This window comes from Cydia fagiglandana, chromosome 23, assembly GCF_963556715.1.
Source record: "Cydia fagiglandana chromosome 23, ilCydFagi1.1, whole genome shotgun sequence".
NCBI lineage: Eukaryota > Metazoa > Arthropoda > Insecta > Lepidoptera > Tortricidae > Cydia > Cydia fagiglandana.
In genome coordinates this window covers 5,091,884-5,119,164 of record NC_085954.1, presented here as the reverse complement: position 1 = coordinate 5,119,164, position 27,281 = coordinate 5,091,884, and the positions used below count along the sequence as shown (strand labels likewise).

General features: G+C 36.1%; 3 protein-coding genes and 1 non-coding gene across 4 annotated transcripts; 3 read left to right on the top strand and 1 right to left on the bottom strand.

The window, feature by feature from the left end:
• The first annotated feature begins 1,439 nt into the window (after window positions 1-1,439).
• Window positions 1,440-2,419, top strand: LOC134675818 (uncharacterized). Its single transcript, XM_063534115.1, has one exon. The coding sequence runs from the start codon at window positions 1,443-1,445 to the stop codon at window positions 2,334-2,336; it is 894 nt and encodes a 297-aa protein (XP_063390185.1). The 5' UTR covers window positions 1,440-1,442; the 3' UTR covers window positions 2,337-2,419.
• Window positions 2,420-7,917: 5,498 nt separating this feature from the next.
• On the bottom strand, window positions 7,918-17,616 carry LOC134675815 (uncharacterized). Its single transcript, XM_063534112.1, has 2 exons — window positions 17,602-17,616; window positions 7,918-8,917 (listed from the first exon to the last, which is right to left on the bottom strand). Exon 2 carries the CDS (start codon window positions 8,907-8,909, stop codon window positions 7,938-7,940), a length of 972 nt encoding a protein of 323 aa, XP_063390182.1. The 5' UTR covers window positions 8,910-8,917; window positions 17,602-17,616; the 3' UTR covers window positions 7,918-7,937.
• Window positions 13,043-14,065, top strand: LOC134676028 (uncharacterized). The gene has a single exon (XM_063534342.1). It carries the CDS (start codon window positions 13,052-13,054, stop codon window positions 14,021-14,023), a length of 972 nt encoding a protein of 323 aa, XP_063390412.1. The 5' UTR covers window positions 13,043-13,051; the 3' UTR covers window positions 14,024-14,065.
• Window positions 17,617-19,726: 2,110 nt separating the features above from the next.
• On the top strand, window positions 19,727-19,798 carry Trnap-agg (transfer RNA proline (anticodon AGG)). The gene has a single exon. It is a non-coding gene; the product is annotated as a tRNA-Pro (tRNA).
• Window positions 19,799-27,281: the final 7,483 nt, after the last annotated feature.

The following is a 27,281-nucleotide window of genomic DNA, read 5'->3' as shown; positions in this document are numbered from 1 at the left end:
GCCTACATCTCCTAACACAATTCCCACTAGGAGTTCCGACAGTAATTTTAGGACAGCACTGTATATTAATCGGAACTTAAAACAGATATCCTTACTGATAGGTACTAAAACTTAACAATAACGATATCACTCTTCAGCCTTGTAACGGAGCTTAAAACAGATATCCTTACTTATACTAAAACTTAACAATAACGATATTTATCACATCTTGAGTAGGTACATATGTATCTAACTAAACACAAGTTGTTTTTAATTGCATATTTTTCAAAAATAAAACTTAGAGTAAAGGAAGACTCACGTTAGAACAGTCCGGGTTGGGGTCGAGGCTTCCGATACAACGTTTTCTATGGCGGGTTATTGGTGAGCACGTAATGGTTGCACGTAAACCCTGCACTGAGAGAAAAGGATAACAAAAACACACTTAGAATTACAAAAATAAACTTAATCCGGGGACAAGGAGAGTCAACTAATAGGAACAAATTGACTTTTGCAATTTCTATTAGTTCTTGCAATTTCTATTATCTCTTTGTTGACATTAGATTTAGGATTACTGAGCTGTTTGTAAACAAATAAACTTTACAGAAATAGTGAAACGTCTATAATTATTACTAAACTTCATTTTTTCCCCCAGTACAGAACTGTTTTTTAATTCCTGGTTTAGTTTACTAAGGATTTTTCTCTCAGTGTGGGGCCCGGACCGTTCATTCATAGCGTGAGTCATCCTTTAAACCAATCTTAACTCTTACAACGCTTAGCAACGCCTCAAGTTTTGTGTTTATATCTAAATGTGCAATGTTATCGTATTTATTGTTATTTACTGTCGTAATAATTATTATTATAGTTACCTTAGTAACTCTAGTGTAGCTGGTAGCTGCGTGCAACTACGCTCCCTACAGGTGTTCACGGAAGACCAGCGTCAGGTACTACTCCAGTAGGACTCGGCATTATGCTGAGTGTTCACCTTTTTCAGTGTACACAGTTACCGTGTACAACTTAGTTATAAGTCTTTCTAGGGTTCCGTACCTCAAAAGGAAAAAACTGAACCCTGTGCGAGTCGGAACCCTTGGAATGCGAGACCGACTCGCATTTGGCCGGCTTTTTTTTTCTCTGTATGTATTGTATAACTGTGTTAAAATTAGGTCAAATATGATCACGATATCTGGACGACCTACAAAACCAATTTGCAAATACAACAGTTTGGCTGCATATTGCTCAATATCATTTAACAGGTGTTATTTTTTACATGACTCGTTGAGCATTGAGAGTCTATTTACTTTCCTAAGGCCTTCTTAGACTACAAGTACAGGAAAAAATCTGAAAACTATAAATTTGTGAAAAATAAAAAATCAAAATAATATTTGTACGGAACCCTCGGTGGGCGATTCCGACTCGCACTTGTCCATTTTTTAAAGATTTATTCATGTTTTGTTTCCAGAATCATCATGCGTTTACTAAAGGGCAGTTTCATCACTGTCCTGCCCATCTTCGCTCTCTTCATTTACACGGGGGCCCAAAGATGCGACCGAATCAAAATCGGGAACGAATACTACAAGAGACAACTCATAGCCACCATAGACGGCTACCCAACAGGAATCGTCGTCGATCCAAGAAATGAAAACATTTTTTTTGTTCTCCACAAAAGAAATTACACCAGAGGAATACATTTACTTAAGAATGGCGCTTTGGGTATCAAAGAAATACCAATCGGCGATGATATGATAGGCCAATGTGTCGCTATGGATATACCAAGCAATGTGATATATTTCGGTACTAATCAAGGACTAGTCACGTTCGATTCTGCTAGAGACACAGTCGCTTCGGAAAGACCTATAGGCGACGATGATATTCGTTCTATATTCATAGATAAAACAGACAATCAAATGTATATAGCCACTGGACCTAATCATGAAATCTTCAAATTTGTCAACGGATCATATGCCGTAAGAAGGTACGAGAAAGTAATGAAAGCATACAGTTTCGTTTTAGATGCTAAAGGCAATGTATTTTATGAATACATTGATGGAAGAATGTACTTTTTCGCGACTGATTACTATGAACCTATACAATATAAGGGATTCTCCAGAGAACTAAAATACATACTAAGATTGAACACGCAAGACGAAGCGATCGTAGCTGTAAAAGGATCTCTATTCAAACTAAGTACGAAAAGCGTTTTGCCAGTGAAAATTGGACAGCTCGGTTACAAAATTACTGGAATAGCGTTTGATGCAAAGAATAATATAGTTGTGGGAACAAGAGGGAAGTTATATAGGTATAAGCCGATAAATAGTAACGATCCTTGTCCCGCTGACGATTATTTTATGGCCACTATTTAGGAGGGAGTACCTAGCAAGCTTAATCCGAAGGTACCGTAAAACCACCCAATTGTAGTCCAGACAAGACAATTATGGTCCACAAGTTCAATACGTAATTAAGTATGGTGTTAATTTTTGGGAGGTTTTAAGGTAACATGACAACATGCATTTTTAACTGCCACTCATGAATATATCCATTTCTTCTTTATAAATTTTATTGGAAAATCTTAGATGTACTTTTTTAAGAAAGTTTCGAAAAACTGTTTCAAAAATAAATAAATATTGTATGGCAAACCAGCTTTGTTGTGTTGCAAACATCGATCACATTATGCATTTTTTTTTCTGAACAAATAGTTATAAATTGTACCCTAATTAGTATAACCTGCATTTAGGACGTCTTCCTAATCCGTCTTCCTAATAATAATATATTATTTAACTGACATAAATTATTACTACATTAGTTTATAAGTTAATTTAATAACTATAATATAATACGAATTACGACTGCCAAAATGTATTTCAATTGAGTTTCATTGAATTAAGTTCCTCGGTAACTTATTTATTTGTAAATAATATGGTTTCTAACTTCTCTTTGACGGAGGGGGAATGCATTCACGCGCGGTGTATGGGACTCCTGGCCCTTCTCCTGGCGAGAGGGGGGGGGGGGGGGGGGAGAGAATATGGCCCTACCCAGCTACCCACTTCCGCGTTTCATTTCACCCTCTTTGCCATGCGTAAACCTACCACTGCTGCAAGAAAAATGTGTAAAATTGTAGACATACGCGTAAAGGCTACGTGTAAACTGAGGCACTATCCCCTTAGGCATCTATCCTACTTTTACCCTAGCTTAATTCCCTGGCCCCGTAGACAACATGCCAATCGCTAACGCTCCGTAGCGAACGAAACGCAACTGTCACTGTCACACCACACTAATATTGAGAAGTGATAGAGTTACACAAAGCGATTCGATAGCGAAGCGCAAGCGATTTTCACCTTGGCTTGGCCCAGGTGGCCAAGCCAAGGTCAAATCTCTACAGAAACGATGGGGCCGTATGGAAAATTTGTCATCTGGTATGTATCTGTCACTGGCAACGTTGTGCCACAAAATTGCAACAGATAGCGTTAGCACTTTCTATATCGCGCTTACGGAGTTTCAAATGTCAGTCTTATCTTATCTAATATAAATATAACTCCTGGTACTAGCTTTACAATTGTTAAGTTATTATTTCGACTTAGAAGGGCCTTAGAATCCATAGGTATCTACCTCAGGTAGTTTATTTATTTAGGCATAAACATTCTTTACATAATTATAGATTTATCTGTTGGATACAAAACAAAATAGATTGACAACAGTGGAGACATAAACAAAAATTATATAATTAGGTAACAACATACAGTGTTATCTAAAAGTTTATATCTCAAGGTGACTTTAGTTACTTAAAGGTAACAAAATAAATATCGGTGACCGTGACATTTAAATCTTTCCGTTCATCATCTTCCTCGCGTTGTCCCGGCATTTTGCCACGGCTCATGGGAGCCTGGAGTCCGCTTGACAACTAATCCCAAGAATTAGCGTAGGCTCTAGTTTTAACGAAAGCGATTTTTTAGATTTTTTCACGATGTTATCCTTCACCGAAAAGCGGCTAGTGAATATCAAATGATATTTCGTACATAATGATGAAAAACTCATTGGTACGAGCCGGGTTTGAAACCGCGACCTCCAGGTTGAAAGTCGCACTCTCTTATCGGAAGATCAGCTCTGGAAGCCACCAGCAACATGCTGCGATGGAGCCATTTCATGGACTTTCAATCTTATTACTTTGTATTTTCTTTTATATTATATATTGTCTCGTATTTGTTTGTGCTTATGAATACCTAAATTCTATTCTATTCTCTTACTACACTAGGGCACCAGCTCGCACTTAAATCTTTCCGTTACGGAAACAAATGTGTTGTGTATCATTGTAGATATGTGTTGGAAGAAAATGTTTGTTATTTGTTGTTTGTTAAAAACAGGCAGGCAGAGAGCTTTCGTTATTTTTTCTCTGGTTACGATAACTTAAACCATGAATACACTAGCTAACCTTTCTATCTCAGTAGCTCTACTATCAGTTGGCAGAGTATTTTTCACTTACTTTCAGTGAATAAACGTGCCGTGAGTCACGTTTTACGTTTCTTTACGGTCTTATGTACCTAACTTCACTCCACTCCAAACGATGCTGTCCCTTTCTAAGTATATTAAAAAACAGAGCAAGAGTTATCGGAGTTTTATACAGCGCCTCTAGGATTCACCTAAAGAACTAAATAACAAAATTGACACATTTTCTCACGTCTACGTAATTTACTATCTATGCATCTCGCTCTCGCATATTAGTGCAAGTGAGATGCACAGAAAGTAATGTTACATATACTGATGGTAGCCGTGAATATGGAGGGTAGAGGTAAGGAGAATCCTTTATGACTTTATGAGAAAACTCCTTTATGGGAGAATATTTGCAAAAACTGGGCACGCTGTCAGCTATTATAATTTTTCTAAATCTCTCCAGAGTAGCGAAAAAAAGAAAACCCATAAACCTAGTTTTTCATTGTATCAATACCGTATTAAAAATCATGTCATGGAGAATGGAAGATACTCGTATTTACAAGTGGAAAAACGTTTTCTCTTTTTGTATGGACGATTACCTACGTAGTATACTTCCCTCTTAAGGTTTTTGACGGACACTTTTTCATTATTAATTACATGGAGATTGTATTCCTTACCTCTACCATCCACTAAGAGCATTTAGAAGGGAGATGTCATCGCTGTCATTTTCTTTACAAAACAGTCTGCCGATTTTTGCGGGGGAGGGGACGTCAAATGTATTGCTATTTCTACATGATTTGTACGTAACGTACAAATAGCCATGTCAGTCCATACAAAAGTTTGCACAATTGTGCAAGTTTTTCGGCAGAGGGGTAAGTAATAATGTCAGGAAAAAAATAAAGAGTATACCTACGAGACTCCTACGACTATGATATTTGATTTATTCGGTTGTCAATATAAAACAAATGTAGGTGTTCTTTCTTCTCGTATGAGACGCCATTACTATGTAGTCTTGCTTGAGATTAATAAACATTACCAATATGGTGTTAAAACAAGCTTTTCTTTCCTGCTTGGAACCCTAATCCTAAATCCTAACAGTAAGCACTCAATGGCCACTCCAGTTATTAAATGCTCTAAGACCAGTTTTGTCACTTTGTTACTGACTCAACCTTCATTCTACAATTTTTTAAAGATTTGACGTTGCCATAGTTACGAAAATAATAAACACATCAATGTTAGTAAACAATGTATAAATTAAAATATAATTGTATTCAAGACAAAAATTGCAAAATATGATAATTACGTAAACATCATTAATAATCGAGTTAAAATTATGACTTTGCGTGTTAAAAAATAGGAAGCAAAGTATACGGCGCGATTATACAGGCTACTTTTGGCTACATATTTATTACGTTTGATGAAAATAGTACACACATGAGAAGAAATCTTAAAATATTAAAATAGGTATGTATTATAATGGTCCGCTTCAGTCCGCACCGCCTACTGCTAAGTAACATTATCTAATAGAGTGTGCGGAAAGAGAAGAGTCGTGAAATTTAGGGGAGCCCATACATTATACCTACGACTCTTCTCTTTCCGCACAGACCCTACGTATGACCTTAATAGCGATCTTAATTTTATAGTACCTATATGATCTCGAGTATATTTCAGTGCCAAGCGCCCCATTTCCAATACAAAATGAACCCACGCAGCGGGTTTTTGGCAATAAATGTGTTTTAAATTTTCAGATTCTGAACCACCAGCAAAAGTTTTTGAAGAAAGCTTTATATTTCCTGTTACCAAGTTGACATGAAAAACGAGTACCTACCAAACACAATAATTTGAACAACGGAAAATAAAATAATACTTACTTAGTAAAGAAAAATAAATAAACTCACAGAACATTTGTATGTTTTATTTTATTTAAGATAATAATGCTTAATAAAATACATAGCAATTCTTGTGTAAATATTCTTACTATGTGTTATGTGCACCCAGCAACAAAAACAGCAACATGTCTATGTACCGCTCCTTGTATTGAGCCTTAATTCTTAATACATATGTAACTTCTACATGCATACGCATGCATACATGATGCAATCCGGGTTTTCAGGGAAATGTTGTTTTCAATCAGCTTCTTGCCTAAAACCAAAAACTGCTCGTAAGCAATGTGATTTTCGCAAATGTAGCAGTAGAAATAGGAAAATATGATGTCAAGTATAACTCATTACCTTTGTACTAAATCAGCCTTTTATCGAACTATTAATTGATTTATCCCTTAAAGTTTTGCTTGAAGTTCACATACTGTTATAAATTTATACATATTACGTTGAAAATTGCATTAATATTCGTGAAAAATCTGCGTATTTGTTGTGTTTACAAGTTGACAGAAATGTCACGTTGGAAACGCACGTATTTTTCCATAACATCTGTCACGTTTACTCGCGTAAAGTATTTACGCAGAATAATTCTGGCTCAGTATTCATTATATAATTAGAAAGAGAGCGTTTTAAGTGTGAAGTTAGGCAACTATGGAAAACTCGCGTAAAAACGTTTGTAACTCATGGTACAAATTGAAATTTTTAGTTCTTTACGTGACCGGTAGAGGCACTGTACAATTACTCCATACATTTTCCTTAACTTTCTCACTATCTTCACTTCTCACTGTCATTCACGGAACTCATAGTAGAGCTACAGAAGTGTCAAACCGTTCAAAGTAAGTCAAATACACGATGATGTGGTTAAAAAGTAAACCGAGACGTATTACGAAATCGTGAAAGTAGGGGAGAATTTACATCACGATCGGAATGACGATGCGTTTATTTTTGCGGCCGACTATATTATTATCTTATTGCTGTGCAAAAATATTATACAGATTTAATGCAAACTTAATTTTTTTCCTACGGAAACGTACGAACGTGTCTTACTATTGTCTATTGTCTAAGAGAGTCATCGTCACCAGGGGAGGGTAAAGGGGGACACTTACAGTACCTAGATTTAATGACTAACCTCTCGCTTTGGGTTTTATTATTTACTGAATTACTGACCATGATTCTTATGTATTTTGTAATTAATAACTCTTTGAGGACTTTGACCAACATAATATATAAATATCGGTTGACCTCATTGGGTCTAGCTAGATACGAATCAACTATCATTTCGGGACCAATTTAGGTGTATATAATATAGTAACATTTATACACCTAAAGTATAGAGTAACAGGGTCAAACACAAAACTGTGTTCGCGTCTTTCCTATAGTCGTTATATAATCTTTATGCTCTTTCCTATAGACATACCCAAAACTTAAGGGCTATAAAGGTTAATTTTTTATTTAATGCTTATCCTCATGAAAAGGTACTCCTTTTTTGAATGAGTATGATAAAGCCATTACCAAGATGCCAACAAACTGTTAACTATTTCCTACAGGCGAGAAAATTGGACGAACACACAATTTTGTGTTTGACCCAACAATAACAATTAACAAAACAACAAGCATATATCATAGCAAAGTTTTTATTCAGTCAAAACAACAAACAAATTACAAACGGCTGGAAACCTTAATGTTCTTATAAGCATTGATCTGTTCTTGCTTATCTTCAAAGAACTCATTCAGTTCATCAATATTCTTATCAGCGAACAGAGTAACCAGGTTGTACAGGTAAATCTTCTGCTTGTAAGCATAGTATTGGTACAGGATGGCGTCCGGGGCGTACGCGGTCGGTAGAGCCTGGAACTTAATTGACGTCATCTCGCTGGTACCGTCCACGTTCAGCTCCCAAAGACGGCCATCAATAACAGCGAAAGCCTGGTTGATCAAAACCGGAGGCCTGATGAGTGCTACTTTAGTAGGGTGCGCCGGGAGACCCTCGATTTTAAGGACACGCTGGCCATTGTAAGTGTAGAACTGGTGGTTGCCGTCGTAGAAGAACATGATACCGTCGTAATCGAAGACCATGTCTCTAGCGTCTTTAACAGCTTCAACTTTAGTGGCCATTTTCTCGCCTTCATCATATTTGTACAGAACATAGTCTGAGGTCAAGTAATATACGTTAGCATGTTCAGTATCCACAGTCATTCTGATGACGCTGTCAGAAACGGTACCATATTTGGTCGCAGTCTGGTCTGCTTCGTTGTACTTGTAGATGCCGTCGCTAGCGCCGAAGTAGACGATCTTCTTCTTAGCGTAAGTGGTGCACTGTCCATTCTCAAGCACCTTCTTGGTTACGCCGTTCTTGTAGGTGTACAATCCTTTGTAGTCGTAAGATCCATCGTCTTTGACATCAGCTTCGACGAAGAAGATGGTGAGTTTAGTTTCGTCAGTGTCTTCTTTGCTATCATTAGAGTAGTTGATCTCGTTGAGGGGTACGACGATGTCGACGATGTCGTGGTGGCCGGTGTAGACGGCGAAGGAGTCGGGATAGAACTTCTTGGTGACGATGAGCTGCTCATCGTTGCTGGGGGGCGCGGCGACGGCCAGGGCAACAAGGGCGGCGAGAATTGTGACCTTCATTTTGGAGTCTGGAAATAAAATTGAAAGTATGTAAGTCATGAGTGTTTTTATGGGTAGAAATCTTGCAAAAATAATTTAAGGGGCACATTTTAATTATGATTTACAATTAAACGATTGGGCTCTAAATTATTATCAACTAAGAACCCTTTTAATACCCGATAATATTGATACCCGAATCTTGAGCGTTGCGAAGGTTTCAAAGCACGAGGATTAAACAAAATTTGCCCCCGAGTGAAACACAAAATTTTTAATAATGATTTCCATTCTTCTACATCAGAAAACAAAGAAGTTTATTAAATTCATTAATTAAAATAAATAAATTAAATTAAATTAAAATTACATTAAGCCAAATAAAAATGTTTGTTTATTCCTTTCTTTGTTTTTATCAATAAATAAATAAATAAAAATAAAATAATATTCAAGTTTTCGTACCTGTACCGTTGAATCTCGGAACAACACTAATTTCAAGTCACTGCCAATTCGCTTATATCATCATCAAGTGTGACCTAACTTGATAGCCTAACTCAGGGTTCTCCAAACTTTTTTACCTGAGGGCCATATTGCGCCTCAGAAACTTTCGCTTTCGTCGGCGCTTAAGACGAAACAGGAGCTGAGTTTTAAATATTTTAAGTAAATATAGTACCCGTCTCGCTAACGGAAGCGGCACCTAAAAGTAGTGCGATAAGGACAAGGCGAAAAATCCTGCGTATAAATCTCAAAAATCGAAGTTTCGTACTCCTCTGTTTCCTCCTCCAAAACTTAACAAATCGTAACCAAATTTGGAAATCTAAATGATTATGAAATTATCTGTGTCGGACCGTTTTGCTTTTTTGGCTAATTGATATCAGTTTTGAATGCCACGCCTCTCATTGCGGCTTAGTGACAAATTTAAGGCTAAAAACTGGTTTTCCGGTCATAGCTTTTGTGTTAATTAGTTTAAAATTAAAACCCTAGACACGTTTTTCGAGACGTCAAAGACAAACCCAAATATGCAGATTTCGTACATGTAAGCACACCTCCTTCAGAGCAAACTAAATAGATACGAAAAAAGTAATTTTTTAGACAATGTAAAAATAAGTATGTATTCATTTCTTTCAAAATCCGGTAGACCAAAACGGAGATAAAAGATTGAAAAACCGATAACCGTTTATCTTATAATTCTGTCTGTAGTGCAAAAAAAGGAAATACGATTCAGAACTTGTCATTGAAACCGATGAAAACCTCGGGTAGCCCCTTAACCTTTTAGGTGGGTGGACTTTCGTAATGAAACTATGTATTACTAATTTTAGTAGGTTCCTTATTTTACAACTAGGGAACAAAACAAATTATGTATTTTATTAACCTTTTAACCGCTTATAATTTTTCATCGAACGTGGCGTGCTCGTGTCGCCGCCGGTACGAAGTTGGTACAAAAAGTTTTATTCGGAGCGGATACACATTTATTGGCGGAAAAATAAATAAATAAATAAATATTATACGACATTCTTACACAGATTGACCAAGTCCCACAGTAAGCTCAAGAAGGCTCGTGTTGTGGGTACTCAGACAACGATATATATAATACATATATAAATATGTACTTAAATACATAGAAAACAACCATGACTAAGGATTCGAACCCAGGACCATCGGCTTCACAGGTAGGGTCACTACCCACTAGGCCAGACTGGTCGTCAAAATATTTTTTTATTTTTTTTTTTTTATTTGGGGCATCTACAGCAAGGTACAAAAAGTACATGATACATAGCACAATGAGCAAAACACAAAGCCAATAACAGATGTCCACAATAATACAGTTAATATTCAATAACATTCCACTTAGGAAACAACACAAAAAAAATGTTAAGAATAAAGAAGGGAGAAAAAAAATACATTTCACAAAGTAGATGCATGGGCTTGCGTAGCGTGTGTGTGTGTTTACGTGCACGTGTTTGTGTTCGTGTGTGTGTATTTGTCTGTGATAGTATGTGGTGTGAGACGACTATGATGTATTTATTATAATTTACTTATTTATTTAGTTATATTTTGTCAATTGTCGGTAATTTTGGATTTCAGTAGCAGTGACCGAACACGATTCTTTAAAGTTGTTTTTGTGCAGTCGAATAAGTCGATACTACTAACAGTGGCGGATTTCCCATAAGGCACAGTAGGCCCGGGCCTAGGGCGGCGAGATATTAGGGGCGGCAAATTGTGACAAAAAATTCGCTGATGATAACAAAAAATAACTCAAAATTAGGCCAGGCAAATAATTCTCAAAAAAAGTTACCTATAGAGGGAAATGCTTGAAACACAATTTTTCACTTTGCACCTAACTTTATTTGGACTATGTAGGAGGTGAACATATCAAAAGTGGCGGCCGTAGCTCTTGAGCCGGGGTCACATTTTTCAGTTTTTCGCTTATATTTTGGAAACGCTTATTTTGCGTTCTAACGACATGATCATTATATAAAATGAAAGTTGGTTAAATTTGCTTCAAGCTACAATTTACACGATATCTGGAGGGCCTTCCACAATTGTGCGCGAATCACGGCGCGAAGCCGCGAACGCGAGTGCGAGTGTGGCGTCGATTTCGCATATTGTTGACACCTTCGCGCCTTGTTCCCCGTTTATAGGGTTCCGTACCTCAAAAGGAAAAAACGGAACCCTTATACTCGTGCGTCTGGCTGTCCGTCTGTCACAAGCTATTTTCTCCGATACTGCTGGACCAATTAAGTTGAAATTTGGCACACATATGTAAGTCTGTGACCCAAAGATACGTGTAACGTAACGTAAATAAAGATGATAGGAAAAATTTTTTTCTTATGTTTCTGTTTTAGATTTTTTTAATGTTTTTGTAGGTACATAAAAAGTCCATGTTATTGGTAAAACTGTCACTTAAAATTAATAAGTATTTGCTTATTTTTTTCGTAAAACCTATGTTCCTATGATCATGTCACAAGGACGTATAGTTACAAAAAAGTTACTAAATAAAAAATGAGTCCCAAGCATATCCCTCTATAATATATCTTTTCGTTGCCTGATCTAAATGTAGTCAATATGATGGGTGCTGATGCTGAGAAAGGGGCGGCTACAAGGCTTGGGGCCTAGGGCGGCAAAAACTGCAAATCCGCCACTGACTACTAAATTGTTTATTATATAGTTTTAGAATACGATTAATGGGCGAATTTTGAGCGTAGTTGGTATGAACTCTGGGTAGACTAAACAGACAACGCTCAGAATTCCTAGTTCTAATTGATGGCACTGAAAATTTGATCTCCGACAGCAAAGGAGAACTGTCAATTCGCCCCGAGAGTTAATGCACAGCCAAATTATATTCAAATATACCCAATGAAAGTTCCTGTTTAATTAGGTGCCCGAATAATAATAAACGTTACTTACCTTATTTGTTGAAAAATATGTGAGATAAGTTAGGCTATCAAGTTAGGTCACACTTGATGAGAATATAAGCGAAATGGCAGTGACTTGAAGTTAGTGTTATTCCGGAGATTGAGCGGAACAGGTAAGGAAACTTGAATATTATTTTATTTTTATTTAGATTAAAATAATTTTAATTTTATTTTATTTATTTATTTAAATTAATAAATTTAATAAACTTCTTTGTTTTCTGATGTTGAAGAATGGAAATAATTATTTCTTTTACAAGAAGGAAGGAGAACATTAGAAATCAAATACAAATGGTTAAAATTAAATATTTATTATTCAAAATTATTACTTGAATGTCTATACCTATCACTAGCCAACATGAGGAAACAACTCGAAATTGAAATTTAATTAGGTAATTTGCCAATTCTGTGGATAAAATGCAACTTTTTCATGAGTTATTGCATATTAAACTAGGGCCTTTACGAAGTGGCGTGGTGAAATGCCAGTTTATAGATATTGTTTACAAACTTTGTAATTACATATATGTTTGCCTACTTCATCTTGTCAAAATGCACGGCCCCGTTTTATTACTATTAACAGTAGAGTAAAATACAATTATATGGCCTCGTTATATTTAAATTGAAACATAGACATATGGAGACATAGACAAGACAATTAAAATATGTCCGTTTAATTAGTTTTGCGAGATTTCCACCCATAAAAAAAACGGTCATGACTCCATTCCTTACATACTTTCAATTTTATTTCCAGACTCCAAAATGAAGGTCGCAATTCTCGCCGCCCTTGTTGCCCTGGCCGTCGCCGCGCCCCCCAGCAACGATGAGCAGCTCATCGTCACCAAGAAGTTCTATCCCGACTCCTTCGCCGTCTACACCGGCCACCACGACATCGTCGACATCGTCGTACCCCTCAACGAGATCAACTACTCTGATGACAGCAACGAAGACACTGACGAAACTAAACTCACCATGTTCTTCGTCGAAGCTGATCTCAAAGACGATGGAACTTACGACTACAAAGGATTGTACACCTACAAGAACGGCGTAGCCAAAAAGGTGCTTGAGAATGGACAGTGCACCACTTACGCTAAGGACAAGATCGTCTACTTCGGCGCCAGCGACGGCATCTACAAGTACAACGAACAAGACCAGACTGCGACCAAATATGGTACCGTTACTGACAGCATCATCAGAATGGCTGTTGATACTGAACATGCTAACGTATATTACTTGACCTCAGACTATGTTATGTACAAATATGATGAAGGTGAGAAAATGGCCACTAAAGTTGAAGCAGTTAAAGACGCTAGAGACATGGTCTTCGATTACGACGGTATCATGTTCTTCTACGACGGCAACCACCAGTTCTACACTTACAATGGCCAGCGTGTCCTAAAAATTGAGGGTCTCCCGGCGCACCCTACTAAAGTAGCACTCATCAGGCCTCCAGTTTTGGTCAACCAGGCTTTCGCTGTTATTGATGGCCGTCTTTGGGAGTTAAACACGGACGGTACCAGCGAGATGTCGCCAGTTAAGTTCCAGTCTCAACCGACCGCGTTCGCCCCGGACACCATCCTGTACCAATACTATGCTTACAAGCAGAAGATTTACCTGTACAACCTGGTTACTCTGTTCGCTGATAAGAACATTGATGAACTGAATGAGTTCTTTGAAGATAAGCAAGAACAGATCAATGCTTATAAGAACACGAAGGTTTCCAGCCGTTTGTAATTTTGTTTGTTGTTTTGACCGAATAAAAACTTTGCTATGACTTATGATTATTGTTTTATTATTTGAGTCGCTTAACTACAAACTCGGGTAAATCTATTTGTCAGATTATGCGATTTTGGTATTACGAAAAGGTAATAAGGTAGATATATTTACTGCGAGGGTCGAGTGGAATTACCCAAGTTTGAAGTTAAGCAACATTTGTTATATTTACTCCGTGCTCACAGGTCGTTACTGTATACACCTAAATTGGTACCGAAATAATAGTTGAATCGAATCTAGACACACTGAGTCCTTAAAGAGTTATTCATTACAAAATACATAAGAATCCACGGTTCCGCGGCCAGCTCCCTGACACAGCGGGGTTGCGAACTGCATCGCAGCCATAGTGTGTGTTTTTGGTTTTTAAGATATATGTGCATCAATATGTATGCTAGTTTTTCGACGAAAGCGGATCCTCCCGCGCGATGGCGATATTTTGACACAATTATTTGTATATCAACACTATCAACCACAGCTCCTAAGCCCCTACGTTTAGTTTTTTTCCACTGTGTATTACAAGAGATAGGGACTTTTAATTTTTCGATCCTAATTTATACAATAATTAAAAAAAAAAAAAAACTCAAATGTCCGCTACGTTTGACTTTTTTAGTATGGTTAATACATCAAATTATGTACAAATACTTTCAATAATGTCAATATCCAGAGAGGAAAGTGGGGACTACGTTTGTATGGAGAAACGGCCGTCCAATAGTTGCCTGAAAATAAAAAATTTTCGTTCAACATTATGTAACCGCATAATTTTTTCCGCATCAGTGTGGTGACCACTTAACATCTGCCATTGTACAAAGTATTATTCAATCTAATGCTAAACTCCAACAGTTCGAATAAGATGGCGTAATGTGTTTTTACAGTCTTAATTACATTGTATAATGAGCATTCGCCTCAGATAACCAGGATAACGGGAACCCTAAATAAATTGCTGCACAAAGTCGCAAACATCCAACACATCCAAATTTAAAAAAAACGTCGCTGGGCCACTTATTGATGAATTGTGACATTTGCTAGCAATGGAAGGATTCTATTTCATACTCGCAGTCCTAAAAATGGGATGCGGGCCCTTACAAGTTTAAAGGGTGTCGCACATGGCTCCGAATTTTCAGAAGAACTCCGTAGACCACGCATATGTAGGTATTTCGGACCTGGAGTTCAATTTATACTAGACGACGTTGTTTACTTACAGCGACTTACCTACCTTACCCAGATTTAATGACTAATCTCTCTCTTTGGGTTTTATTATTTACTGACCAAGATTCTTATTTATTTTGTAATTAATAGCTCTTTGAGGAATTTGAGCAACATATTTTGTTGACCTCATGGCGTCAAGATACGATTCAACTATTATTTTGGGACCAATTTAGGTGTATACACTTAATTACACAAACGGATCTACCGCGATATAATTTAATTATTTTTATCTTAAAAATTCCGACGTTTCAGCTGAGTTGCACCAGCTGTAGTTACGGAAAGACTGACGTCTCAGCAAATGCCAACGGAGATATAAAAAAAAACACTGAACTACCCGAAATTAGTTTATAAAAATGTTCGGGGTAGACAAACGTTACCATTTGCTGGGACGTCAGTCATTCCCTGAGCACAGCTGGTGGAACTCAACTGAAATGTCGGAATTCAATGTAAAAACAATGAAATTATATCGCGGTAGACCCGTTTGTGTAATTACATATATGTACAAAACGCGAGATTTTAAAGTTTTAGGAGTATACGGTAAATAACAACCTGCGAGTACAGAGTAACAATAACAATCAACAAAACAACAAGAATAAATCATAGGAAAGTTTTTATTCAGTCAAGACAACCAACAAAATCACAAACGGCTAGAAACCTTCGTGTTCGTGTAATCGTTCATCTGTTCCTGTTCTAAGAACTCATTCAGTTCATCAAAGATCTTATCAGCACACAGGGTAACCAGGTTGTACCGGTAAATCTTCTGCTTGTAAGCATAGTATTGGTACAGAATGGTGTCCGGGGCGTACGAAGTCGGTTGAGACTCGAACTTAATTGGCGTCTTCTCGCTGGTACCGTCCATGTTTAGCTTATAGAGACGGCCGTCAATGACAGCGAAAGCCTGGATGCACATATATGGAGACCTGATGAGTGTTACTTGAGTAGGGTGCGCCGGGAGACCCTCGATTTTAAGAACACGCTGGCCGTTATAAGTGTAGAAATGGTGGTTGCCGTCATAGAAGTACATGATACCGTCGAAATCTAAGACTATGTCTCTAGCGTCTTTAACTGCTTCAACTTTAGTGGCCACCTTCTCACCTTCATCATATTTGTACAGAACATAGTCTGAGGTCAAGTAATATACGTTAGCATGTTCAGTATCAACAGCCATTCTGATGACGCTGTCAGTAACGGTGCCATATTTGGTCGCAGTCTGGTCTGCTTCGTTGTACTTGTAGATGCCGTCGCTAGCGCCGAAGTAGACGATCTTCTTCTTAGCGTAGGTGGTGCACTGTCCGTTCTCAAGCACCTTCTTGGCTACACCATTCTTGTAGGTGTACAATCCTTTGTAATCGTACGTTCCATCGTCTTTGACATCAGCTTCGACGAAGAAGATGGTGATAGTTTCGTCAGTGATTTCGTTGCTGTCATCGGAGTAATTGATCTGGTTGAGGGGTACGACGATGTCGACGATGTCGTGGTGGCCGGTGTAGATTGCGTAGGAGTCGGGGTAGAACTTCTTGGTGACGATCAGCTGCTTGTCGTTGCTGGGAGGCGCGGCGACGGCCAGGGAGATGAGGGCTGCGAGGATTGCGAACTTCATTTTGGAGTCTGGAAACATTTTTTAATGTAAATAAGGAATGGAGTCATGAGCGTTTTTTTTATGGGTGGAAATCTCGAAAAACAAATTAAACAGGCACATTTTAGTTATTTATAATGTCTATATCTTGTCTATGTTTCAATTTAATTATATAAAACGAGGCCTTAAAATTGTATTCTACTCTATGTAGTGTTAACAGTAAAAAATATTTAATAAAACAGGGCCGTGCATTTTGACAAGATGAAGTAAACAAATATATAATTAAGTAATTACAAAGTGAGTAAATAATATTTAAAAACAGGCGTTTCACCACACCACTTCGTAAAGGTACGTATTCCTATTTTAATACTCAATGAACTCATGAAAAAGTTGCATTTTATCCACAAAAAAATGGCAAAGTACCTACTTAATCAAGTAAATATAAATAGTTATTTCCTCATGTTGGCTAGTGGTATAGACTTTCAAGTAATAATTTTGAATAACAAATATTTAATTTTGATCATTTGGATTTGATTTCTAATGTTCGCCATGCTGGAAAAGAAATTACTATTTCCATTCATCAACATCAGAAAGCAAAGTAGTTTATTAAATTTATTAATATATATATAATGAAATTAAAATTATTAAGGAATTTGAGCAACATATTTTGTTGACCTCATGGCGTCTAGATACATATAATGAAATTAAAATTATACTAAGCCAAATAAAAGTAAAAATTAAATTTAAGTTTTCTTACCTGTACCGTTGAATCTCCGGGACAACACTAATTTTAAGTTACTGCCAATTCGGTTATATCCTCATCAAGTGTGACCTAACTTGATAGCCTAACTTATCCATATTTTTCAACAAATAATGTAAGGCTTATTATTATTCGGGCACCAAATTATACAAGAACTTTCATTGGGTATATTTTAATATAACTTGCCTGTGTATTAATATTTTACCGCCAAAAAATGTATATCCGCCCCGAATAAAACTTTGTGTACCAACTTCGTACTGGCTGATGAAAAATTATAAGCGGTTAAAAGGTTAATAAAATACATCATTTGATTTGTTCCCTAGTTGCAAAATAAGGAACCTACTAAAATTAGTAATACGTAGTTTCATTACGAAAGTCTACATACCTAAAAGTATGTATGCACGAGACAAATCCGGATTCATCCTGAGGGTTACGAAGTTGGCATCTTGACGCAATGCGAAATTTAATTCTTTCGAGGTGAACTTTGGATAGAGTAGCATGGCGGTCTATGGTGTCGGAGGCCAAGATGCACTTCGGGTCGCTGCGCCACAGCAGTAAGTAAGACAGTAAGTTCCGACTGAACGTCTAGGGACCTTCACCAAGGAGGAGTTTTGGCCGAAGGGTGTCAAGTTCCGGCGGTTCCGCGGCCGGCTCCCTGACATTGCGGGGTTGCAAAATCCATCGCAGCCATAATCGGCGTTTTTAGTGTTTAATGTATATGTATTTGATGATATATACTTATGCTAGTTTTATCTGTGGGTCAATCATCATCATCTCAGCCATAAGACGTCCACTGCTGAACATAGGCCTCCCCCTTGGACCTCCATACGTACCGGTTGGAAACGACCCGCATCCAGCGTCTTCTGGTGTGGGTCAAGTTGCCTGAAAATAAAGATTTTTCATTCAACATTATGTTTCCGCATTATTTTTTCCGCATCAGTGTGGTGACCGCTTAACATCTGTCATTGTACATACAAAATATTATTCAATCAAATACTTCCAACAGTTCGTAAGATGGCGTAACGTGTTTTTATTATTCAGTCTCAATTAAGTGCATTGTTTAACAAGCATCCGCCTCAGGTAACCAGGATAACGGGAACCCTAAATAAATTGCTGCCCAAAGTCGCAAACATCCAACACAGCCATATTAAAATAACCGGCCAAGTGCGGGTCGGACTTGGCCAACGAGGGTTCCGTACAAAAATAACTTTATTCTTACAAAAAAGTTTTCAATTTTTTTCCTGTAGTTGACTGTACTTGTAGTGTAAGACTATATTACTTGGCAAATTTCATAGTTCTAGGTCAACGGGGAGTATGTAGTTACCCTATAAATTTTGATACTTGAGTATCAAAATAAACGTTTTTGGCAGCATAAACGGCCGTATCTTTTTTTTACATTAAATAACTTGGAAATTTGTAATTTTCACAGCTTCAAGAGGCTGTAGACCTAAACATCTAAAAAGATGCTCTCTCGGTACGCGATAATAATTACCTGTAAACATTAAAATTCTTCACAATAGGTAATAATTTACCGACCAAAAAAAACAATATACAATGATCTCTGACCACGAATAGTTATTTCGGACCTAGAGTTCAACTTATACTAGACATCGGTGTTTTGTTAATATGGATGCATGGGATAATTTCTCTTGAAATACACAATACAATAGTTACGTCATTATCAACATTGTCATATTAGCAGAATTGATGAGATTTACTTTGAATTAAGAAGTATCATAATAGCTGTTTTAGTTGTTAAAAGCTGAAGCTGTTACGTACGTGGGATTTTTTTTATTGGCTTCATATCTTAAGAAAACAATATACAATAACTAGGTTAAGAATGTTACAAAAAATCTTTGTTTTTAAAGTGAGAATTTATTATTATGTACGTTGTAAGAAAATAGCTACATCAGTCCTATCCTTCATATAAAATGAAAAAGTCATAATCATAACACAAAGCGTTGCGCTCTCAAAGTGTGTGAAATGTGAAACATTGCTAAATAAAATGTACAGTTAGGTACTGATTATTATGATCATTATCAAGTATCAACGAATGTTATCGACGTCACGGCAAATAGTCGTACGTTTAACCTAAACAGTAATTTCGTTGTCTCCATCACCCGGCTCGTTGGTCTAGGGGTATGATTTTCGCTTAGGGTGCGAGAGGTCCCGGGTTCAAATCCCGGACGAGCCCAATTCGCTTTTTGTTTTTTTTTAATTAGTTGCCAATTAGCTTTTGTATTGTGTTTTCACTTTTGCATTTTGTTATAATTACTAGTATTATGATTACAATTTTTTTTAATTTTGTTTGACTGAGTTGACCGTCCAGTGGCGCCCTCATTAGGGATTTATTTAATTAAATCACATTCTATTTCATAAAATAACGTACGTGTATATTATTTACCAAATAAATTGATTAAATAATACTTACCAGTTAAATTTTATTGATATGCAGTGTATCATAAAATGAAGTAGCAACAAGCACTGTGGAATCGTCCGTTACAAACATCGTCTTTTGTAGCGCCACCTATCGGAGTTCGGAAGTAACTATTCACATATGTAGTTCCTATAATTAAATAAAGATGGTGCTGTTGTACTTTCCGTTTAAACACAAAAGTTTAAAAAAGTTTAAATGTACTAAGACAATTTCTTGTGTTGTTTTGTACAAATTCATGTTTTGTTTGCCATTTAAATTTGATCAGTACTTGAATAACAAGTCAATATTTTAAAAGAGTAATACATAATAATTATATTTGTTTTACACTATTCATATGTGCTTGTTAGGGTTCCTTACCTCAAAAGGAAAAAACGGAACCCTTATAGGATCACTCGTGTGTCTGTCTGTCTGTCTGTCACAGCCTTTTTTCTCGGAAACCAATTAAGCTGAAATTTGGTACACGTATGTAAATTAGTGACCCAAAGACGGACATGTAACGTAAACAAAGGAATTTTAAACATGGGGGCACTTTTGGGGGGTAAATGAGAAAGTTAAAAAATAAAGTTTTTTGAACTATGTCGAATAAATAAATTCTCAAAAAGCTAATTTTGAGAATTTCAATATATTTTTTTTATAATTTTAAAATCAATAGGTTAGAAGTTATTTAAGAAACAAGCCAAAAAATTACCATTGCCCGGGGCTTTATCTCCGAAACTACTAGGTCTAACATTTTGAATAAAATACACAAAATAGTTCTTTACCTACAGATGACAGGATAACCTATTAGAAATGTGCAGTCAAGCGTGAGTCGGACTAAATGTAGGGAATCCTTCGAACGCGAGTCAGACTCGCACTTGGCTGGTTTTGCTAACTTGCTAGGCCTACACGAATAAAGAATACCTATTTTGAATCTTGAAATCAGTGACAGTACTTATGTTTTACATTTGAAATATAATATTATAGCTTTTTATTCATTGTTACTAAGAAAATTGCATATGATTGTAAAGGGCATGCACTCTGATTGGACTCGGATTACTCGGAACATGCACATGTACGTTTCCATTATATATTCAAGCGATATCCAACCTTATATCAATATCTTTAAGACCTAATTATGTGAGTGTTTTCGTCGCTTTCTTTATCAAAGCACCTGTTATGTCTTATGTACCTTATACCTAATTTATTTATAAATATTTAAGATAAATGTTAGGCTATCAAGTTAGGTCATATATTATTGTATTTGCATATAAGCAAATTTTGCAGAGACGTTAAGTGTGTTACGGGATTTCAACGGAACTGGTAAGGAAACTTTTATATTTATGAATTTTTTTAAACAATATTTTTAATTGTTTTTATTCTTTTTACAATACATACTTTTTTGTGGGGCGCCTAACTCGTTCTATTAAATTACCTCTTTTTCTGATGTAGACTAAAAAAACTTTTTATTTTATTTATTTGTTACTCAATCTCTAATATTATTGAATCATGTTTATAGAACTATTCTAAAATGTACGACCCTAATTTATTTTAAATAATATTTTTATTAAAATTTTTTTTTTTGCCTAGGCAAAATTTAGACAAGGTTTTTTTCGTTTTAAATTCGAAACAAAAGATAATTTATTGACCAACAAAAATCATAATAATAACCTAGGCATACTTTTTTTTTTACTATTACATATTATAGTTGTAGGTCCTCGCTTTCAATACGGGTGGCCTATAACTATTATTACTTCGTTTCATTAGTTTTTATGAATGTATTATTATGCAGTTTATTTAGGTATATAAAATATAAAATATAATTATATATGTATATATATTGGGCACTTTATTTACGTATATAACATATTATATCTGTTTATGTGTTATTAAATTTTTTAAGTGTGTTTATTATTTTACTTATAAATTTTTCGAACGATGTTTTTATTTCTTTTTCTATTATTTTAGATATATCATACGGGTCTATTTGATGTAGTTCACAGAGAAACTCGTGGTCACAGCGGAAGTATGAATATTTGGGACAGTGTTTGAGGAGATGGTCGATAGTTTAACATAACATAACATAAAGATCTGAGCACAGGCTTCGACATACAGATACATAGCTCATCCACCCCAGGTTTCATCAAAATAAAACGTAGGTACATTTATTTTCACATATGTTATCCGGAACACACAACGTCAAAATTAAATCTTACATATTTTCTCGATGATTCCAATTAAATTCGATCATTTTTGCGAAATTACCTAAATCTATTAATTAATTATCCAAACACCGAAATACCTGAACAAATAATAGCGGTTACATAAAACATATTAAGAAAAATAATTTACAACAAATCAACTCCAATTTGACGATTCTACTTAATTAATTCTGTTAAAATTGAATCTTCACTGTGTATTGTGTGCGTGAAAACATTTTGGTATTAATTTTTTCACCATAAATCATCGAAACAAGTAAAAATTACCCCTATTTTTTTAATTAAATATTATATTTAATAAAACTATCAAATGTCCAATTAAGGTGCAGTGGCTTTAGCCAACGACTAAACTTTGATTTTCTTTCCTTATGTTCTTTTGTTTTTTTTACGTTTTTTCGTATCGCTCTTTTTGTTCACAATGCGGTTGCCAAAAATAAATTTTAAAAATTTATAATAAATTTTGCGTAAAGACTAAAAACATGAAAATTATTTCTATAAATGAGCAATATTATGCTTGAGGGAACTCGGCGATTACTTTTTTCTTATATACACACAATAAAGAAAAAAATATAAACATGATATCCGCGGCCCAGAGCACGCACAACTCTCTCACTGAGCGTGAGCGAAAGAACACGAATTAATTATTTTTGTCCATTATTTCTATCCAATAAATAAACAAAAGAAGCTCACGATTCCTTATCCCTTATTTTCCAGACTCCAAAATGAAGTTCGCAATCCTCGCAGCCCTCGTCGCCCTGGCCGTCGCCGCGCCCCCCACCACGCCTCCCACCGAAGACAAAGAACTAATCGTCACCAAGAAGTTCTTCCCCGACTCCCACGCCATCTACACCGGCCACCACGACATCATCGACATCGTCGTACCCTACAACGAGATCAACTTTTCCGAGGACAGCGATGTCCGCGATGAACAACAGATCGACGAAACTAAACTTATCATCTTCTTCGTTGAAGCTGATGTCAAAGACGATGGTACTTACGACTACAAAGGATTGTACACCTACAAGAACAGCGTAACCAAGAAGGTGCTTGAGAACGGCCAGTGCACCACTTACGCTAAGAAGAATATCGTCTACTTCGGCGCTAGCGACGGCATCTACAAGTACAACGAAGCAGATCAGACTGCGACCAAATATGGTACCGTTACTGACAGCGTCATTAGAATGGCTGTTGATACTGAACATGCTAACGTATATTACTTGACCTCAGACTACGTTATGTACAAATATGATGAAGATGAGAAAACGGCCACTAAAGTTGAAGCAGTTAAGGACGCTAGAGACTTGGTTATCGACTGGGACGGTATCATGTTCTTCTACGACGGCAACCACGAATTATACACTTACAATGGCCAGCGTGTCCTTAAAATCGAGGGTCTCCCCGCTCATCCCGCTAAAGTAGCACTCGTCAGGCCTCCACCTATGATCAACCAGGTTTACGCTGTTATTGACGGCCGTCTTTATAAGCTGAACTGGAACGGTACCAGCGAAAAGGGGGCAATAAAGTTCCAGTCTGAACCGACCGCCTATGCCCCAGACACTCTTCTGTACCAATACTACGCGTACAAACAGAAGATTTATTTGTACAAACTGGATATGGTGTTCGCAGAAAAGAGCTTCGAAGAACTGAATAAGTTCTTCGAAGATAAACAGGAACAGATCAACACTTTCAAGAACACGAAGCTTTCTAGCCGTTTGTAATCTGTTCCGACTGAATAAAGTTTTGATAAATAATATTTTTCGTTCTTCGTTGTCATCTTGCTTGTAATTCATAGATGTAGGTAGTTCGTTTTTTTACCATTAGAAAAAAGTTAAACCATCTTGATGTTTCTTTTTATTGAAAATAAGTTTTTTACTTCGTCTGCGTTCGTGCTATTGTACTTTGCGTGTAAACATAAAAGTTTAGTATGTAAGTATAATTCATACAATATGTATTACAAAAAAAAGTTAAAAAGTTAAAAGTTTGGTACCTAACGTAACAGCACCAGTCATGAGACACTTAAGAGGAAATTTTGAATATTAAAGGGGTCCACTGATTAACAGTCCCCGGACCGTAACATCCTGTCAGTTATAACAAAATTTTGACAGTTCCGAACAACTGACAGACCGATACCGTCCGGCGGACTGTTAATCAGTGGGCCCCTTTAGTGATATTTCCCTGACCCATGTAAGAGTTCTACCGCTTACAGCGTGTTAAAAGATGAATGTCCTTATCCGTCTTTCGTGTTTCAGGTGTGTTGTTATTAGTTTCCACGTATTTAACAAATTAAAACTATGTTTTTTTCTCCAGTCATGGACACCAAAGCTATCTAATAGCGCCCCGGTAATGGACGTGGATCCAGGAATGGGCCCCTATAACGGACATTGGTCTATCAGTATAAAATATTGAAATATGGAATAGGTTATGGCAAAAAAAAAAATTTAGTACCTATAAGCTTTAATCGCTGAATGTATTTTTCTTTCCACAGCCAACTAACGAATACTCCTCGAGACAATTCTAACAAACCCAAACACAATTAGTTTGCGTTAATCACAGAGTTCCAATGGTCACCTCCTGTCTCCATCATCAGATCAGATCCATGTTATCGTAATATTGCGTTATCATCCGAGCAAAAGTATGCAAAATTTCAAGTGAATCGGAAGAAATCTGAAAGCTTCCAAGATTTGACCGACACTAACTAACATACAAACTAACAGGGCAAGTAAAATAAAAGTTTGTTAAAACGATATCAATTTATCCGAACTCCGAGCATACCTCCTGGCATATTTCGTAACTACATTTTACTTCTGGTTTGTTTAAACATCAAATTACGACATGGAAAGCATAATTATGTCAATTGTCCCATCATAGGAGGTATGTAGTTTTACAGCTCCTATAATGGGATTGGGCAAAATACCACTATTTTATTTTACAATTTTTTTTTAATATACCTTATCTCATGGTAAATGTAATTAACAAAACACATTTTAGTTTACACCAAGTAACAATTAATTAAAATTAATGTAATATATGAACCCCTCATAGCGAAGTTGATAAGAAATCTTACTGTTTTTTTTAGTAACACGACAACTTTTGGGTTGACGCCAATTTCTTAAATGATCCGAGTTCCGAGATACCATAAAGACAAAGGGACCCCGCCTTTGTTTGACATAATTATTTAAAGTCATAATGTAATGATGGGCCGATTATCAAGAAAAAGTCATTCTCGAACAGATGGCGCCATTACCTTTGGCCTATTCTCGGCTAGATGGCGTTGACGACACCGTTTGATATTTAACAATTTTAACACATATCAGTGAAAGAACATGGGTCAGTATGGAACAATAAAAATTAAATATCATTTATTCGTAAACATATTTTGATTAATTTACACATTTTCAATTTTATTTTAAGTTTTAATCGTATGTCGATAGATGGCAGTAAATGTACTGTGACTACAAAAATTACTTTGGCAATAGCCCTCTATACTATCTATTCTCTTTGATACAGGTTAGGTTTATTTTATGGCAATCTTGAAAAGTGACGCGTTTCTGAGAAAAACCAAATTATGACTAACGAAAATGCGGACAAACAATACATTATATTGACTTAAAACTCTATGGGAAACAACAGAGACCCGGTTAAAACATCAAGATGATATATTTGTGTTAGACTATTCATAATCGCTTGTTGCTAGTTAAATCTTAAAATCAGCGATCGTTAGATCGTTACCTATATTTTAAATAGGTATTATAGATTTGTATTCATTATGTTACTAAGAAAATTGCAAATGATTGTAAAGGGCATGCACTCTGATTGGGCTCGGATTACTCGGAACATGTATAGGTACTTTTCCATTATAATATATATTCATGCGATATCCAACCTTATATCAATATTTTTAAGGCCTAGTCATTTGAGTGTTTTCGTCGCTTTCTTTATCAAAGCACCTGTTATGTACCTAACACCTAATATGTTTAAAAATATACTGCCGTATTCGAACTTCGACATATTCACAAGAGACGACACGTACTAGATCCATTCTAGATACGTTATACTTTAGATATCAACTAGTTTTCTTTTGCAGCGCAATTCGGGCAACCAATGTCACTTTTACGTTAGATAGAGTAAGATATCTATTAGATTTTAATTGGATCTCTAAGTCATATCCTGTGGAAATCGTTCAAGAGTATCTCCAGAATCGCGCAAATGTCAAATTTGACAGGTTAGATCTTAAACATATCGTTATCGTATCTTGGTGATGTCTACAAGATATCCAATAGATGTTTATTTCAAAATCCGAATCGGGCCCGTATAAGATAAATGTTAGGCTATCAAGTTAGGTCAAATTGTAGTAGCTTAAATAAGCGAATTTTACAGAGACTTTAAGTATGTTACGGGAAATCAACGAAACTGGTAAGAAAACTTGTATATTTATTAATTTTTTAAACGATTTTTTTAATTTTTTTTTTATAAATTATAGGTACATAGGTATTTTTATGTGGGGCATCTAGCTCGTACTAAATTACATCGTTTTCTGATATATACCAATAAAACTTTTTGAATCAAGTTTATGAAATTATTCTAAAAGTTGCGGGTCTAAGTTATTTTATATAATATTTTTATTTAAAGAATACCTACGTACATTTTTATGCCAAACTTCGAAACAAAAGATAATTTATGGACCAAAAAAATCATAATAATAACAGCATACCTTCAGATCCACAACTAGTACAGTCATTATAGATTTTGACCCGTGAATAATTAGTTCTTGGATTTTTTTTTCGTAGGTCCCTCGGGGGGGTCACTGGGAGTGTAAATTCAAAAAGTAGGCTGAATCAGGTTCCTGCGTATATTCGAAAAATGGCTTTTTTCCAAAAAAACGGTATTTCTTCAATAACTCGGCCATTTTTGATTTTACAGTAAAACCGTAAGGACAAAAATTGTAGGAAATTTTATTCTCTACAAGTTAGTCCAGTCATTATATCCAAAAAACCGACCCTTCCCGTGAATAATCAGTTTTTGGATTTTTATTTTCGTACGTCCCT